Genomic DNA, 19,662 nt, shown 5'->3' with positions numbered 1-19,662 from the left:
GACACCTATGCGTGGACACACCTGTGTGGACACCTATGCTTTTTCTTTTAAATAATGTGTAGTTTTTCAAATATTTAACTTTAAGCGCCCAATGCCACGGCCATTTAAAGGGTAGCAACATTAACGAACACATGAGTCTATACCTGTTACAATGCTCTTTACCCCAGGGAGCCAGATTGGTCATATGCTGTGTCGCTACTGCCAGGATTCGATTCCATGACCTTGTGGTTCAGAGTCTAGAGCTCTTCCAACTGGAACTACCCAGACACAAGAGAAATCACACATTGACATTCCATCAACGTGCAGTTTTTGCACTACAGATTCTTTATTTATTATTATCATCTTATTTTTTACTGCATTATAAGCATCACAAACAGAGATACATTACAATATCCACAATCCCTCAGCACTCTGCTCAGCTCTTAAGAATGCTAATTTGTTAATTGAATGGGCTGCTTTGTCTCAAGTTAAATCTATTCTGTTTCTACGTCTTATTGTGCTACTATTGCATATTTATTTTTTCCTTTCATTCCTTGGCCCTGTTTATCGCTGCTTGCAGCTATATATTTATAATTGTTTTTATATTTTGGGGAGGTTGCCTACCACTTATGCCTACAAATACCCCTGCACATCTATTCTCTAAAACTGTGCAGAGCAGACTAATTTCAGTGACCATGCCTGGGTCACAACATTCACAAATCTGGCAGAAATAGTTATGGAAAATATGAATATCCAGTCAGGGTGAAGTGTTGACAATTTATTAGTTAGATTCAGGCAGAGAAACAGCATTTACAGATCAGTATAGTCAGGCCTCCTGGCCTGACCAATAGCCCCTCGGGGCAGAAGACTCCTAAGGTGTCATATGGGACACCTCTTATCCACCTGTTTCCTAGGCTTTTCACTGTGTTCCACTTCCTGTCTTTTGATCCAATGAAATCCAATGAAACCAGTCAGATGACTAATGATATCCAATGAAATCCGACAGGAAGTGGAAAACACACAGCCAAGAAACAGGTGAATACCCAGAGACGTTGTCCTAAATGGTCATTGGTCAAGGATATTTGCTATACTAAGTGACAGTATTGACATAATTGACAATTCTATGCAAGACCACAATACACATCCAGCTGTATGACATAATAAAAGGCCTTTCTTAAAATACAAAAGTTGGAGGGATCGAGGCCTAATTTAATATGCAAAACAATTTTACACTATTGTGTAGTAGGGGGTCCCTTCTTTGTCTTCGTATCAACTAAGTGGCCTGAAAAACCCTGCTGTAGACAGTGTTCACTCTGTATCATTGTATCATTTCAGCACATGTCATCATGAAGGAGTGTGAGTGCTCCTCCAGGACACAGGATTGTACTTGTAGTAATTGTATGTTATTTCTTTACTCCTTTTGTTTTATGCATCCTAATGTCATCGTATAATTGTGTTTCCTTTGCTTGATATTTTGTGTAAAGCCCATTGAATTGCCTTGTTGTTGAAATGTGCAATACAAATAAAATTGCCTTGCAGTGCCTTGCCTTACTGTACCTACTCTATTTGACACAGAGACACTGAGGAGTCAGAGTACAACATGAACCCAGGATAGAGGGGTTCAGTGAATGTGGATTGGAATGTGTACAGGTGTGTCAATGTGTCAGAGTGGACTCTGTAGAAGGACAGAGTGCCAGCAGGCCAGTCCAGATACACTCCTAATCTTCTGGAGGAACATGTGGAGAGGTGGAAAGGGAGTTGAGTCGTCTTCTTTTTGTGACAGACAGTGTAATTGGTAGCATACCTCAGACTCCAGGACTTGTCATTGCATCCAAACTGACAGTCATCATCCCATCCCTTCCTTTTGATTCCTCTGTATGAGACTGCTACAGAAACCTCTCCTCTACACTCTACCTCCCAGTAACTGCGTCCAGTCAAACCATCTCTACACAGCACCTGGTGAACCAGGTTAAATCTGTCTGTGTGATCAGGAGTCGACTGTTTCTTTCCCACATCTGTCACCTTTCTTTTGTTCTCAGACAGAGAGAGGTTTGTGTGTGCTGTGTCTGGGTCCAATGTGAGTTCACAGGCATCTGATTGGGAGGATAAAATACAATTCAGCACCACTTTAGAATCAAATTTGGCCTACTCCATATTTGGGCATGCCTGACACGGAACTCCATATATGGGCATAAAAGTTGACAGAGCGACAGATACAGAAATGTCTGTATAAGGCATGTTGTTTTTCCAACATGGGGACAATGTATAACACTAGAATCCTATGTGGACACTACAGGTAGAAAGGACACATGCCCAAGACTAAGCTTGTGTTTTGTAACACTAACACTTTTGTAACACCACTAAATATTACACTGTCATGTTGTGTTTTGGGTAATGATTGACCACATTACAAATGACCTCAGTGAGATAATAACCTACATTATACTGCATGGTTATAACCAATCATCATTCAGAGTAGGATGTGCACAAGTGTACTGCTTTGTACAGTAGGCTGTTCATTTAAATAACTGAATGTGTGCACTTTGATTTAATGAATAAACCTGAATACACTTACACTTCTTCAAACCTGGTTTCAGAAAACACGATCCACTATGGTCGACGCTGGGGGTGGAAGAGAGAGAAAATTAGGCCTATACATATTCTCTTTGATAATTTAACAATTGAACAAAGCTTTAACAATGTAAAGCTGAGTAAAAATGCAGCTCTGGAGCTGCAGGTTGCCTAGCCTGGCATGCATGGCCAGACTAATATCACTGCGTAGATATTAGTCTGGAATCTCTGTGTGGAACCTGCATTTCCAAGGGGGGATTAAAATAAATCCTCTGGTGATAAACCCGACCCATATTTGCATACTGGGCCCTGATTGGTGCCCCACAACTCCAATCACAACTGAGCGGGGCCAGACTCTTTTTTTGTTTGTTGCATAGGCAGATTTGTCTGGTTTCCAGGCTACAGGTTGCCTACCCTTGCTCTAGTTGGTTGTTCTTATTTGCCCTAACAGGGCAACACACTATAGTACTTGGGCGACTTTATTTATTCTACCCACTACTCCTCCCACAGTTGTTGCGGCACACTCGTGCCATATGTCAAATCGACCGGCTTCACCGGGAATCGTGTGCTTGTATTTTGCTAAGAAATATGTTATATAGTTTATTTTATTTTGATTCATTAGTGAATACATTTTTCCCATTGACTTATAATGGGAAATGCGAAAACTTCCATTCAAGTATTTGTCTCTCGGAAACCGTAAGGGCTACAGATACAACACTTGGAGGGGAGGTTCATAGTCCAGTGCCCTAATTTTTAAAAAGAATTACACACCCACGCCCATTTGCGTCTGTATCAATTTTCCGCCATTTTGAATTTTTGCTCCTGGATTTTGTCCTGATCTCACAAAAATCGGTACACATGCATATGTGTACCGGTACACACCGATATTATAAACATATATAATCACATTTTTGATAGTCAATACCGTAATAGGCTTCCAAAGTTAGCGAGAGGGCCCTATTTTACAAGAAATGCCAAAAGTCACGAACAAAAACGTCCAGTCAATCCCAAATTTGCATCTCATGACGAGGGTTGTGTACTCAAGGAATTCCCCAAAACATTTCCACTTTGGCCCATAGGGGGTGCCACAAATGCGAAAAATGTAACCGTTTGATGCAAAAAAATGATTTTTGGGGGGGATCAGTCCTCTCGAAATGAAATACAGGTGATCTCAGGAGTGACGTGACAACGCAATTGGCTTGCAAACGTTGTGGGAGGGGCCTATTTCTTTAGTGGGAAGGGCCTATTTCCTCAAATCAAAACGCCATGTATCACAAACGCAGATTCCGATCAGCACTGAATTCGAATCGCACGTCGCAGAGCCTCCGACGGTATTCCTCCCAGCGTATTCCTCGTGTCCCGGTGGCCGCAACCCGCAACTCGCGTCGGTGCAACGACACTTGCAATTTCCCAGAATTGCGAATATTCTATAGTTTAACATCTTGCAGGCTACAGCACTGGTATATCTTACTTTATAAAGCCATTCTTGGTAATCTTCCATCTTACAATTGTTCTAAATATGTTAGGCTATACTGTTCCTCCACTGCGGACTGAGGCAGGTAAAAGAAGTCCATATCAACATTTTGGGGAAAATCTAGAACAATTTTGAAGAATTTTGATTTTTTTTTAACACAAATCTTCTCTTCTGGGGGTCCCTGGCACAAAACATATTCAGGTCTGCTGCCATTTATATCTATCAATTTGGGGGTCCTTTGGGGGCAAAATTCTTTTTTTGAGAACTACTGATTTAGAAGGCGTTTGTAGAAACAGGTCTTAAAGAGATTACCGCTGAACTACTCACCAGTAGCTGTTCCTGCTTTGAGTTGTAGCTTTTGTTGTCAATAGGCACTCAATTGTGTACACAACAGTGTGTATATGCAGTGCACTGAGCAGTGGACATTAGACAGTAGCATTCACCCACAGCCTAAGTATCTCATACCTAAGAGTGCCCAGGCTGAAGTTTGGATCATTCAGTACAGCAGATAGGCCTCCTGTGTCTCCTGGGTGATTGTAGGTCAGGTCCAGCTCTCTGAGATGCGAGGGGTTGGAGCGCAGAGCTTCGGCCAGAGCAGAACAGCCAGTCTCTGTGATGAGACAGCCTGACAATCTACACACACACACGCACAAGCGCACGCACACAAGCACGCGTACGCACATGCACACGCATGCATGCACACGAGCCCACACACACACAGTAGATTTCACACTTACATCAAAGACGTAGACGTTAACTTGAGTAAACTCACATAATATGTTTAATCTATATGGTCACCAGTTGAACTGGTTCAGGAATACTGACCTGAGAGTCTCCAGTATACAGTGTGGACTCCTCAGTCCATCAGAGAGTACTGTCACTCCTGAATCGGTCAGCGCATTGTTGCTCAGGTCTAGCTCTTTAAGTCTAGAGGATTCGGAGCTGAGACCTGACGTTAACTCCTTGCAGCATTTGTCTGAGAGGTTACAGCCACTCAACCTAAAGAAGTTTTAGTAATGAAATGTATCAATAGTTTATTTGCTGTAAAAGAAAGATCAGAATATTTAGATCCATTATATTTGTCATAATCCCTGTGCATTTGCATACAGACTATATGGTCATATTTATGTTATATTCTTATGATATATTCATAGACGCCGATACCGCGGGGGCCTCTAGGTCCGAAATGATCAACCCCCACATCAATCTCAGAGGTCGGGGCTCAAACTTACAGTACCATTACAGCTACCATTACTATAGCGGGAAGCGGGGCGCCGTTAACACCTAGAACAATTAGCCCAGACAGAGATTTTTTTTTTTTATTCGGTCGCGGCTGGGGGGGCAGGGGGGGCTAGTGGGGGTCGAGTTGAGACCCCACGGCCGCGCACATAAATCGACGCGCCTGGATATATGATATTACTGTCTCTCACTGCACAAAAAGCAAAGCTCCGTCATGTGATGTGTGAGAAGCTGGTGGAGAAAGGAGTGCTTTCTTCGGCAGTGGTGAGAAGGAGGAGGAGGCCACACAGAGAGATGCTACTGTGGCAGAGGCTACTGAAGTTCCCACCGCTAATGTATGGTTTGCTCACTGCTCATCGCTGCCCGGTATGTCAACAGGGGATCTCCAACTGACCCTCCAGATAAAGGAGGCAGAGGCCCGAAATAAAGAGCTTGAGATCCAAGCAATGCTCCTCCGTATCTGAACCCTTGAGCTTGATAAACAGGCTGCTGCTTCCACCCCAGGGTCTGGTATTCAAAGAACTGTCACCGCCTCGGGTGGGTTTGATATCAGTAAGTAAGTAGTAGGCTTGGGAACCAACTGTTCCGGAGCCATGTGGCCTATAGGGCAGGAGCCTATCTCCTGTTTCTGCAGCGTGAGGCGGCTTGGTGTACAAGTACACCCACCAGCCCCCATGATGGTGGGTGGGACTTGATGCTGAGTAACAAGCAGGGAGGCTTTAGGTCCCATCTTTATAGTCTTTCGGATCACTCAGCCAAGGGATTGAACCCCCGGTCCCCGACCTCCCAATTTCAGAACGAACACTCTAACCAAAAAGGCCACTGAGCTGTTTGATATTGGTAATGTGAAAACCAGGTAATGTGTACCATGTGAAAGTACTGCATTTTAGAAAGTTCAGTTACTCTGGGATCATAAGATGACCCGATTCAGTTCAATTCTGTTTGTTGGGGGTCGGGGGGGGGGGGCAGTCCATTTGTGATCCTAACTGCCTTCGGGAAGAAGCTATTCAGCATCCTGCCGCATGTATCTAGCTATAATGGTCCTGTAAATCTTTCCCAACAACAGGAGGGTAAACAGGCCATGGGAAGGATGGTGAGGATCCCTTACGATGCTAGTGATTCTGCAGCCACAGCATTGGTTGCAAAGCCACCAAAGAGGGGAGAGGCAATGATCTCCCTTTACTCCTGAAATAAATAAAAATAAATAAATCTTTGGAACTATAAAGTATATTCCTCGAGATAAACTCCACATGTTTAATTTAGATGTCAACATAATCTTTTTGGAGCTGTGCACCCAGCAAGTTTAATTGTATATTTCTGACTGAAGTTTTGCTCGCATTCCTTCTAGTTCAATTTAAATGGCACCTGGTGACATTTCACAAATACTAACAAAGCTGAGGAACACCTATTAGGTTGCAACGCGTCCATTGCTCTGTTTGGATGAGGCAAAAATAAATCTATGTGAAAAGGACATTCATTGAGTGCTGGCTGTTTTCTCATTCTCAGAAATACTGACCTAAGAATCTCCAGAATACAGTATTGACTCCCAAGGCCAACAGAGAGCAGAATCACTCCTGAATCACCCACCAGCTCATTATTGCGCAGGTCCAATTCTCTCAGACGAGAGGAGGTGGAGCTGAGAACTGGCGACAACTCCTTACAGCATGTCTCTGCGAGGTTACAGCCACTCAGCCTGGATAAGCATTAGTGATTTAAAAAAGATATGTAGAAAAATGGACACATAACATTGAATATATATAAAGTTATCAGTGCACTTACAGTGCTCTATTGGAGACTTTGACCACTGGCAGCAGCCTCAGAAGAGCTTCCTCTGAAGCAGAGTATTTCTTCAGGTCAAACACACCCAACTCCTTTTCTGATGTCAGCAATACGAAGACCAAAGCTGACCACTGAGCAGGAGAGAGTTTATCGTTGGAGAGACGTCCTGACCTCATATACTGTTGGATCTCCTCCTCTAGAGAATGATCGTTCAGCTCATTCAGACAGTAAAACAGATTTATGCGTTTCTCTGTAGAGGGAATCTCTCTGATCTTCATCTTGATGTACTTCTTGACTGTTTCCTGACTGGTCTGGAAACTAATTTGTGTCTTTTTCAGCGAATCCCGCCGCAGGAGATTCTGATTGGTCTCCAATGAGAGGCCCAGCAGGAAACGGAGGAACAAGTCCAGGTGTCCATTTGGACTCTGTAAGGCCTCGTCTACAGCACTCTGGTAGAATTGAATCTCATCTCTAGAACGCTTAGATGTATTGGTTGTTTGTGGTTCTGACAGCATGTTGTCACCAGTGTCCTCAAATGTGAGAAATACATAAAGAGCTGCCAGGAACTCCTGAACACTTAGGTGGACAAAGCAGAACACCTTGCACTTGTACAAACCATCTATCTCTTTAAACATCTGCGTGAACAATCCTGAATACACTGAGGCATCTTCGATATCAAAATCACTCTCTATCAGGTCATTTTCATAGAAGATCAGGTTGCCTTTCTTCAGCTGTTCAAAAGCCAGTTTTCCCAGAGTCAGAATTACATCCCTGTAAGAAGGTATCTTAGCTTTGCTATCATGCTTGAGCAGCTTGGCTTTGTTCTTCTGTGTATTCAGATTCTGAACCCACATGAAGTGGATGTACAACGCAGTCAGGGTCTTTGGCAGCGACCCCATCTCCTTTGTTCCCAACACTCCAAGAACTGTAGCAATGATCCAACAGAAGACTGGAATGTGGCACATGATTTGGAGGCTTCGAGATTTGTTGATGTGTGAGATGATTGTTCTGGCTTGGTTCTTGTCACTGAATTTCTTCTTAAAGTACTCGTCCTTCTGGGTGTTAGTGAACCCTCTCACCTCTGTCACCCTGTCAACATACTCAGAAGGGATCCGATTGGCTGCTGCAGGTCGGGTGGTTATCCAGATGTGAGCAGAGGGAAGCAGGTTTCCCTGGATGAGGTTTGTTAGCAGAACATCTATGGGGACTACCTCTCTGTCATCTTTGCAGATCTCATTGTTCTCGAAGCATAACGGAAGCCGACACTCATCGAGGCCATCAAAGATTAATACAACTTCGGACTCATCACAGATTCCTGTGATTCCAGGAAAATAATGATGAAGAAGTTCAACCAAGCTGTAATTCTTCTTCTCCAAATTCAGCTCTCGGAATGTGAATGGAAACATGACACCGATATTCTTGTTGGCTCTTCCTTCTATCCAGTCCTGAGCGTACTTCTGTGTTACGACTGTTTTACCAATGCCAGCCACTCCCTTCATCATCACTGTTCTGATTGGTATATTTTGTCCAGGTAAACGTTTAAAGATGTCGTAAAAGTTTATCTGTGTTTCTGGTCTGGCTGGTTTCATGGATGTTTCAATCTGCCTGACCTCGTGTTCCTTATTTACCTCTTCAATCCCTCCCTCTGTGATGTAGACCTCTGTGAAGATCTCATTCAGAAGGGTTTTATTTCCTGTCCAATCCGACAAACACAGAGACTTCCTCCTCAGAATAGACTTTAGACGTTTTTTTTGACTCAAAGGAGAAAGAGGCTCTGAATGACCAAAGGACAGACAGACAACATCATTAAGTGTGCGTTGATAAATATGGTACCCACTGAGAGGTCTTGGTAATTCAAGAGTTAAAAGTGGGTTGTTGCTGTTTTTATTTTAATTGAAAGTGATACCTGTACTAAAACAAAAGTAATTTAGATGTACATTTAATCTTCTTCTTACCAATAGTGGGTACGTGTTGTTTCAGGGCATTGTAAAATGTTGCCTTGAGGCCTATTCCTATTCCCGCTTCACTTGGCATCATTGTATACAGGATTCTCATTTGTTCCATGCTTGTCTTTCCAGCACGAATGTTGGCGTAGAGCTCCTTATGGACCATGGTCCCTAGACTGTCTACTATAGACATGACTGTGGAACCTGGAACTGTTTGAATCAACCGTGCCCTGTGCTGGATCACAAAATGTGCTGTTTGCAAGACAAAAGGAGAATGATTGAGATAAATGTATCACAGAAAACTGTCATTATATTATGAAAAATGAAGCTCCCTGCATATCTTCAAGCCCACATAAATAGTAATGTAACAAATGGTGCATTTTGTTTTCAAATAAGATATTGAGAATATACACCCTGTTCAAACAAAAGGTAGCACCAGCCAACAACCTACTCACTGATTACCTCAAGCATTGAACTGTACCAAGGACAGAAAAAGCTCACCTTTTTCTTCATCCGATTTTTCTGAAGTCGAGTCGTCAACAGCAGTATCCTGTTGTACACAGTCATGTTATTTCCTCATCATCATATACACATAGATCATGCCAAGTACATGAACAAATATGATTAATGATGTACAGCCAAATGTCATCATGCAACCACTGGTTGTCGAGGTTGTGTCCACTGTCCAGATAATAATGTGGGCTTCATAAATCATTGGCAGACTTTAAGGGAAAACCTGGTCTGACAGATAGAACCAAGGTGTGCCGCACTTGTTATGTAGAGTGGCTAACTTGACAGTAAGTATAACACCTTCTCTTCATCAAGACTATAATTTATATGGGCTTCCCAACTGAATTTACAACTTTACTTTATCAATCATTAACTACATTTTTCTATTCCCAAAAATCACACTTTGTTTTTATAATTTATTTGAATCTAAACATAATTTCGGTTTCCCCAATTCAACACAGACAACCTCCAACAGCTGCTGAAGGTTCTCCCCGGAGCAAAAAATATCAGTATCGTCCGCAAAAACAAAACAAATTCAAAATACTTTGCATATATCATTTATATATAAAATAAATAATTTAGGACCTAATAGACCCTTGTGGCATGCCAAAAGTAATAACTGAGCTTGTTGATCTATACTCACCCATCTGTACAAACGGTTGTCTATTTTCAATGTAACTTTTAACCCAATTAAGCCCTACCCCTCTAGCACCATATCTTTCATTTTTTTGAAGCAACATGTCATGGTAAATTGTATCAAATGCTTTCTTTAAATCAATAAATACTCCTATCGCATATTTTCTATCATCAACTGAACTACTTAATTCTTCTATTACATCTATTAGTGCCATTGAAGTTGATCTGTTAGTCATATTGACAATCTGTTAGCAGCTGATGTTTTTCTATGAAACTGTCTAACCGTGCAGAAAAAAATGATTTTTGAAAATTGTGACAGCAAGGAAACTGGCCTGTAAACGTGAAAAGATTCACTTGTCTCTTGCTTTGTGTATTGGAATCACCTTAGCAATTTTCATATGACAAGGAAAACAATTGATAAGTTACAGATATGTATTTGGCCCCATATACGGTACATTATGTCTGTATCTATCTGATCTATGCTAAATGAGGTCTGACAATGTTTGCAGCAGATCGAGTGCAGCCAAAAGCCTAGAAAAGGAGCAGTGATTGAGCAGATATCATATGAAATGGTAAAATTTGTCTGTGACAATATCAAACCAAACTTCCAGGGGCTTTAAGATTTAAGGACCCATGAAAACCCCGTATTACCATCACAGCAATATATTGTGTGAGACACACACACACACACACACACACACACACACACACACACACACACACACACACACACACACACACACACACACACACACACACACACACACACACAGAGGCGAGCTCACTGTCTGACCTTCTCATCGCTGCCTGTGATCTCATTCACCTTGGTGTGACTCTCTTTATCGATGTCCCTCTTGCTGGGAGAATCCTTGAATGGGATTATATTAAAACCACAGTTATACCTTCTTTTGTTTTTATTCCAAGAAATAAGACATCTTTTTTGGATAATGTATGATAATTTATTTGAATGGAACCATAATGGAACCTGTTGTCAATTTTCAATGTAACTTTTAACCCAATTAAGCCCTACCCCTCTAGCACCATATCTTTCAATTTTTTTAAGCAACATGTCATGGTAAATTGTATCAAATGCTTCCTTTAAATCAATAAATACTCCTATCGCATATATCCTATTATCAACTAAACTAGTTCATTCTTCTATTACATCTATTAGTGCCATTGAAGTTGATCTGTTAGTCATATTGACAATCTGTTAGCAGCTGATGTTTTTCTATGAAACTGTCTAACCGTGCAGAAAAAAGTTGTCGAAGGATTTTTGAAAATTGTGACAGCAAGGAAATTGTCTTTGTAAATAGTGAAAAGATTCACTGTCTGACCTTCTCATCGCTGCCTGTGAGCTCATCCACCTTGGTGTGACTCTCTTTATCGATGTCCCTCTTGCTGGGAGAATCCTTGAATGGGATTATATTAAAACTGAAAATGTTATGGTGATGAAAATGTAATGGTGATAAAAAAAAGAAATAGGAGGGGTGAGACGGGTATTTTGCAAACTAGATTAAACATTGTTTTCAACTTGAGAACGGACCTTAATGATGATCACATCGAAGCAATATGGGCTAACATTCTACACCCACACACACACACACACACACACACACACACACACACACACACACACACACACACACACACACACACACACACTAACGGAGGCGAGCTCACTGTCTGACCTTCTCATCGCTGCCTGTGATCTCATCCACCTTGGTGTGACTCTCTTTATCGATGTCCCTCTTGCTGGGAGAATCCTTGAATGGGATTATATTAAAACCATAGTTATACCTTCTTTTGTTTTTATTCCAAGACATAAGACATATTTTTTGGATAATTTATGATAATGTATTTGAATGGAACCCATAATGGAACCTGTTGTCTATTTTCAATGTAACTTTTAACCCAATTAAAGGTAGGGTAAGTGATAATCTTTGGTTAAAACAAAAAGTATTTTGTTAAAAGGTTAAAATACTATATTCTGATAGTAATCATTGCTATAGAGTGTTTGTTCAGTAACAGGAGTCCACCCGTCTCTCCAGCTCTTTAATAAACAGAAAATACATTTTTCGGTAGGTGTCAAAATCTCAGCCAATCAGGAGAAAGTACCAATTTTTAAGCTTAATTTGTATAGTGTTCCAGTTCCAATTTTGCATGCTCATTTCTTAGTGTCATCACTTCCAATTTCACTTGTTTAATCTATATCCTGATTGAGTTCTCTGTCCTGGTTGGATAAAATTGGAAATTAAACTGAACCTGAAACGAAAATGCATTTTCTGTTTAATAAAGAGGTGGAGAGACAAGGAGACTCCTAATACTGAACAAACACTCTATAGCAATGAGTACTATCAGAATATAGAGCTATTTAACACTTATTTTAACCAAAGCAAATCACTTACCCTACCTTTAAGCCCTACCCCTCTAGCACCATATCTTTACATTTTTTAAAGCAACATGTCATGGTAAATTGTATCAAATGCTTCCTTTAAATCAATAAATACTCCTATCGCATATTTCCTATTATCAACTGAACTAGTTCATTCTTCTATTACATCTATTAGTGCCATTGAAGTTGATCTGTTAGTCATATTGACAATCTGTTAGCAGCTGATGTTTTTCTATGAAACTGTCTAACCGTGCAGAAAAAAGTTGTCCAAGGATTTTTGAAAATTGTGACAGCAAGGAAACTGTCTTTGTAAATTGTGAAAAGATTCACTGTCTGACCTTCTCATCGCTGCCTGTGATCTCATCCACCTTGGTGTGACTCTCTTTATCGATGTCCCTCTTGCTGGGAGAATCCTTGAATGGGATTATATTAAAACTGAAAATGTTATGGTGATGAAAATGTTATGGTGATAAAAAAAAGAAATAGGAGGGGTGAGACGGGTATTTTGCAAACTAGATTAAACATTGTTTTCAACTTGAGAACGGACCTTAATGATGATCACATCGAAGCAATATGGGCTAACATTCTACACGCACGCACGCACGCACGCACGCACGCACACACACACACACACACACACACACACACATTGACTGACAGATGAGCTCACAGTCTGACCTTCTCATCGTCGCCTGTGATCTCGTCCACCTCGGTATCACTCTGTTCATCGATGTGCTCGTCCCTCTCACTGGGAGAGTCCTTTTTGGGTGTTTTGTTGCCCTTGGGAGAAAGGACTCCCATGTAACTAATAATGTCATTCCACCCAACCCACACCATCATCGTCACCAGGTACTGGGAAATACAAAACAAAGAAATTAACAAATAAAATTAACAAACAAGATCCACATTTACCTAATTCATGATCCATTATTGCTTTGTACTCAGCAAAAATCCTAATGCTCAGTGGTGGAAAAAGTACTCACATTTTTTACTTGAGTAAAAGTATCAATACTGCAATGTAGAAATATTCTGTTACAAGTAAAAGGCCTGTGTTCAAAATGTTACTTGAATAAAAGTACTTTTTGGCATCAAAATATACTTAAAGTACCAAAAGTAAAAGTACTAAAATGTTTAAAAATAGCAGATCTACAAGCTTGAAATACGCAAGTAAAGTAAAAATACCTCAACATTGTAATCAAGTACAGTACTTGATTACAGTACTAGTAAATGTACTTTACACCACTGCTAATGCTACATGTGTTTCGAGAAAGTGTCTCCTGAAGAGTGGAAATGTTCAGACAGGACATCAAGCTAGAAATGAAGTAATTTCCCTTACCAACACAACATATCGTTGTCTGTACCGGACTACTCCAAAGAGTCCCAGGATACCCATGATGATCTGGAAGAAGTTGACCATGATCTGTGCCCACTGGTAACCTGTCTCTCAACTGCAGTTATCTGAAGATGTCAACAGGAAAGGTAGTAGCTGCACACACAAACAACACACAGAATTTAGTCAGACAGACCTATAATGTTGAAATCAAGATTTTGATTGTACGACCTACGGATCAGGAGTTACACTGTAAGGAAAACACTTAGGCTACATGCCAACAACGCCTTGCATCATAACAAGTTGTTGAAGGCAGGTTGAAGTCAAACTCAATTGGAATGGGATAGGAAAAATCGAGCTGTGGGGCCTAGGATACTCACACCCTTTGCGTGCAAATTTGAAAAGGAATGTGGTGCCACAAATGTGATCATGCCAAGTATTGATGCCAAACAATGCGTCTCACGTCAAGGCACTGGCCCCTCAAACAGGTTTAGTGACAATCTATTGTTACCTGGTGCTTATCGGTTATCTGTTTGTGCAGGGCTTTTCTGAAAAAGAGCAGTCTTTCTTGGCCTAGTGAGAATGTGCAAGCAAAGTTTCACTGCAATCAAAAGCTGCGTTCATGATTTGTTCCATTTTGTGTAAAATGAACCTCTTGGAACTTATGCTACTCAGAATGGATTCTGAAAAAAACTGACAGATCTTTATCACCTGACCACAGACATAAATCTTGGCAGGTGGACATGGACGCGGCTAGCTATATGGGGAGATGTGTCATGATCCAAGGAATCCAGGGGAAACTTCATTTTGATTGTAGGTTGACCTACTGTTCAAAAGTTACTGTATAGGCCAAAACGTGAAGTGTGCGATTATAGCACCACCATGAGGCAGATTTGAAACATTTGGGGCAGAGGTTCTATCTTGGCCTACGGTGCAAAGTTTCACACTGTTCGGCCCAACGGTGCCAGAATTAGCTGCTCACAGAATGACGGACGGACAGGTGCGAAAACCTCCTGTCTTTGGCCGTCCAACCTGGCTGAGACAATAATGACAAATTAACAAAATTCGAATTGTTAATTTGAAAGAATATCTCATTGAATCCCAAAAAGCTGATTTTACGTTAAACTGGATTGATAGTATGTGATTATTAAATGGTGCATTTAATAATTATGTAATTCTTAGCATACAGCCCAGGGAGAAACAAAAGTAGAATTTTATATCCAGGGATGCCATCGTATACATTGTTGTTAACAACTGCTACAAATATGAATTGGAACTTTAAACACTAATAAAACTTCCAATAGCTTTAGGCCTACTCAGAATTTCACCTTGAAAACATGGTCAGGCCAGTGCATCATGCCTTGCATCATGACAAGTTCATGGCTTATAGATGTGATATTTTCAGCAAGCGACACCGCCATACGCAGTATAAATTAGTCTTTAGTAGCCAGACATGCTTAAACCTCAGTACCATCATCATCCCAATAAAAAAACACAAACTACACACAATTCAGAAACCACAAGTCATTTGACTGCAGTGTAACTAGAAAAGTGTGCTCCTCTTAGCACAGGTCTTCACCAGGCTGGGCTGCCTACCCAGGGCCCGCAAACTTTGGAAGGCAGTCAAACCAAATTGGAATGGGATCCAAATAATTGAGCTGTGGGGCCTAGGATACTCACACCCTTTGCGTGCAAATTTGAAAAGGAATGTGGTGCCACAAATGTGATCATGCCAAGTATTGATGCCAAACAATGCGTCTCACGTCAAGGCACTGGTCCTCAAACAGGTTTAGTGACAATCTATTGTTACCTGGTGCTTATCGGTTATCTGTTTGTGCAGACGTTGCTGAAAAAGAGCAGTCATGCTCAGCATTCCTAACCTGCTCAGAATACCTCTCACTCTCTCTCTCTCGCATTGCTTCATCATAATCATCATCATCATCATCATCATCATCATCATCATCATCATCATCACCTATCCTGAGTTAAATATAGGTTAAAACAAATCTCTTTATCACTGGAAAAAGTAAATAAAATAAAAAAAAGTTTTATCTATTTGCCTTTGACCCATAAGTCACACTTTTATTTGACTTGTGAGTCAGTGAATTGAATTAACCAGAGAGAGAGGGGTCCAGGGGTCCCCAGCAGTTTAACCACTTTAACCCTATATAGCTTACATCAGCTATTTGAAAATATCTGATCTACAAGCTCACAAAAAGCATTTCACAAATTATCAAAAACTTGGAATATTTTAACACCACAAAATGATATAGTGGTCCCTGGCTCTAACCTCGTGGTTGGACATGGATAGGGTCAGTGGGAAAAGTATTCAAATATTTTACTTGCGTAAAAGTATCAATACTGCAATGTAGAAATACTATGTTACAAGTAAAAGTCCGGAATTAAACATTTACTTGAGTAAAAGTACAAAAATATTGGTATCAAAATGTATTTAAAGTACCAAAACTAGAAAGTAGGCTACTCATTTTGCAGAATGTCCCATTTTACAAGTTTTCAAATGTATTACATGCATAAAAAATCTTTTGAAAATAGCAGATCTACAAGATCTGCGAGCTTGTATATCGGCTATTTTCGAATGGCCGAAATGTATTTTATAGGGGTGAAGTGGTTAATGTAAGTTTTGTAATAATAATCTAAATAGTAACTACTAGTAACTAAAGTTTTCAAATAATTGTAGTGGAGTAAAAGTATAATATTTGCCTCTGAGATGTAATGGAGTAGAAGTAAAAGCACGATGTCGCACGGACTGACACAAAGTAATCCAGAAGTGACTTCATTCAAATTTCTCTGTAATCCACACAAGTATGTTCATAAATACCAAGTTGTGACTGTTAAGTTATATCACCAGCTGATCAAAGAATACGATTTGAAACGCAAGTGACAGATTTTGGCTGAATTAACCACACTCGCTTTGCAACTTGAGCCAGTGGCGTGCACAGACATTTTGAGGGGCAGGTGCTCAAGTAAATTACACTTTTTTTTGTTTACTTGGTCTGCTCTTTTTTCCCTCTACACCTATACCTCTTTGCCAAAAATAGCCGATCTACAAGCTCACAACGCCTCGCAGTGCGAGGCGTTGTGAGCTTGTAGACCTGCTATTTTTGGCTAAAGTTCTCAGAAAAGGGATGCTAGGTTTTGAGTGGTTATGGTAAAAAGAAAAATCATATCACATAAAGATTTGGCGGACCCCCTGTAGTAACTAACTCTGAGGACCCCCTAGGGGTCCCGGACCCCCTGTTGAAGACCCCTGCTGTAAACTGAAAAAAGGGCACTTCTGGTCAAGAGGGCAAAGGGCAGGTGCTCTAGTACCACCTACAGTCTATCTGTGCACCTCCCTGACTTGAGCCCCTCTCTCTCACAGTGGTGTAAAGTAACTACTGTAAGTAGCCTACATTTACTCACGGACTGTACTTAAGTACAATTTTGAGGTAATTTTACTTTACTGGAGTATTTCCAATTTTCAATACTTTTACTTCTACTCCACTACATCTCAAAGGTAAATATTGTACCCTAGTTACTTTGTAGATTTTGATTATTATCACAAAACACAATTCAGCCCTAAATACATTTTGGTGATCTACCAGCTCAAAATGCATCGCCATTCTACGCATTGTGAGCCTATAGATCTGCTATTTTCACAATATTTGTATACATTTTATGCATTTGAAAACGTTTTTGGTACTTTAAGTACATTTTCATAATTCCGGACTTTTACTTGTAACAGAGTAGTTCTATATTGATACTTTTACTTACGTACAAAATTGTAGTACTTTTTCCACCGCTGCCAACGAAAACAGCGCGTTGCAATGTAAAATGATAAGTGGCTTCTTTCCTTCTGATATTTGTAATCAAATTCCGTTACTGAAAATTCCCCTAGAAACTGTTTGAGCTATAATATTGGTATACCAATACCAAGGTTCTGTTCTCAAGGTCAATATTGGGTGTACCTAAACACTATTATTTAAATTTGTATTATTCAATAAAACTATGACCAGATCACTTGAGGATGTAGACTCCATTGTTTCTCCATGGTGAATAACTTTATTGACTTTATGAATTATATATATGCATATAGCCTACTTGTCACGATAGGTGTGTAGAGGCAGGCGCGTTTTAATTCACCGGCCGAATAATTCGCATTTTCGGATCGTTTATTTGTGTCGCGTTGCATTATTGCCGGTGTGTAGTGACCCCACTTTGAACACTGACTCCCTATCATTTGTATTATTGAATATAAAGATCTTAAAACATCCAATACATATTTAAAAAGACTTTATCATCAAGTGTTTGTGGAAACAAACACAGATTTAAAAGATTGTTCTTTAAAGAGCAGACATCTGGAGCTAGGCCTACTTTACTAGACAATTATGTCCTGACAGACGTAGTCCAAAAATGGCATCAAACACCACAAAGGAGAACAAACCCATGTCATTGTGTGAATGATGTGGGTTTATCCATCACCCACTGCAATCATCATCCAAAAGCCACAAGGCTTAACAAGGCAGGTTTTGCAGCGCTTCACCTCCAGACAATCTACATAGCTCACACTGCTAAGACACATAGCTCCACAAACACGATGCAAGACTGAAGCGTTGTGATGTACTTTCATAAAGTTGTGTTATGCATTGCAATACTACTGTATTAACCCTGTTCATCTGGTCCGTAATTATGAAATATGTTTTTATTTATTTTAAATAGAACCATTTTGTTAGTAGTTAAGTATTTCAGACACAGTTAGCCTATACAGTTAGCTGCCCACGTGATAAACCTGAAAAATGATTTAAAAAAAAAATGATGATAAAGTAAAGTTATTTAAAAAAAAGAACAGTTAGCCTATATCACACAATGTAGTAGGCCTACCACATAAACTACTATTGAAGCATTTACAATATTTCCTGCTAGTAGGGTGAATTATCATCCAGATTAAGTTGAAACATTTTACCTTCGTAGAGCAGAGGTTGGAAGGAAAGACGTTCACCCTCATCAGCCCAAGGTGTCTTAATATATGAGGGCGTTTTCACTAACTTCCTCAAACTCTTTCTGTGATGTCAAACTAGTGTAACTGAAACTGAACTGTCAGGTTACATATTTGTTGAGACATTCATCTCTAAATGTTTATGTTGTCAGACACACATCAGTCTACAACCGTGTTTCTCAACTTTTTTGGGGCCAGTTCCCTCCTATCCAATATCCAGGTTACTTAGGCTGATATGTTTATGTTTGTTTATTATTGTGTTGTTTATATAATTAGAAAATATCTCATTGAATCCCAAAAAGCTGATTTTACATTGAACTGAACTGATTATGTCTGAACTGAACTGATCACTGAGTATGTGACATTTTAAAAACATTAATGAAACTTTGGCATGGTGTCTAGTGTTATGTTATGTTCCGGTCATCCAATGCAACCAGCAGATTGGTAGTTTAGACCAGAGTGGCTAAACAACCGATGACATTGAGTGTGTGGCTTGCCAAAAGGAAAACATTTACAAGCCAACAACGCCTTGCATTATGACATGTTCATGGCTTATAGATGTGATCTTTTCAGCAAGCGACACCGCCATACGCAGTATAAATTAGTCTTTAGTAGCCAGACATGCTTCCACCTCACTACCATCATCATCCCAATAAAAAAACACAAACTACACACAATTCAGAAACCACACCTCATTTGACTGCAGTGTAACTAGAAAAGTGTGCTCCTCATAGCACAGGTCTTCACCAGGCTGGGCTGCCTACCCAGGGCCCGCAAAATTTAGAAGGCAGTCAAACCAAATTGGAA

General features: G+C 40.3%; 1 protein-coding gene across 3 annotated transcripts; it reads right to left on the bottom strand.

The window, feature by feature from the left end:
- Positions 1 to 744: 744 nt before the first annotated feature.
- LOC311040884 (protein NLRC3-like) lies at positions 745 to 18,921 on the bottom strand. Of its 3 annotated transcripts, XM_084051263.1 has the most exons (16): positions 18,823 to 18,921; positions 13,866 to 14,015; positions 13,208 to 13,381; positions 12,868 to 12,942; positions 11,826 to 11,900; positions 11,472 to 11,546; positions 10,928 to 11,002; positions 9,490 to 9,538; positions 8,998 to 9,240; positions 7,043 to 8,816; positions 6,780 to 6,956; positions 4,850 to 5,023; positions 4,490 to 4,657; positions 2,555 to 2,601; positions 1,512 to 2,072; positions 745 to 1,290 (listed from the first exon to the last, which is right to left on the bottom strand). In XM_084051263.1, exons 2-15 carry the CDS (start codon positions 13,944 to 13,946, stop codon positions 1,537 to 1,539), a joined length of 3,723 nt encoding a protein of 1,240 aa, XP_083907389.1. In that variant the 5' UTR covers positions 13,947 to 14,015; positions 18,823 to 18,921; the 3' UTR covers positions 745 to 1,290; positions 1,512 to 1,536. The 3 variants fall into 3 exon arrangements, with proteins under 3 accessions (XP_083907389.1, XP_083907388.1, XP_083907390.1); XM_084051262.1 differs by having other exon boundaries at positions 745 to 2,072; XM_084051264.1 differs by lacking the exons at positions 11,472 to 11,546; positions 11,826 to 11,900 and having other exon boundaries at positions 745 to 2,072.
- Between the last annotated feature and the right edge of the window lie 741 nt (positions 18,922 to 19,662).

The sequence above is a fragment of the Gymnoscopelus microlampas genome (assembly GCF_963454915.1).
Source record: "Gymnoscopelus microlampas genome assembly, chromosome: 24".
In the NCBI taxonomy this organism is placed as follows: domain Eukaryota; kingdom Metazoa; phylum Chordata; class Actinopteri; order Myctophiformes; family Myctophidae; genus Gymnoscopelus; species Gymnoscopelus microlampas.
Note: the sequence above shows the minus strand (reverse complement) of the source record. Positions and strands in the feature narration are given on the sequence as shown.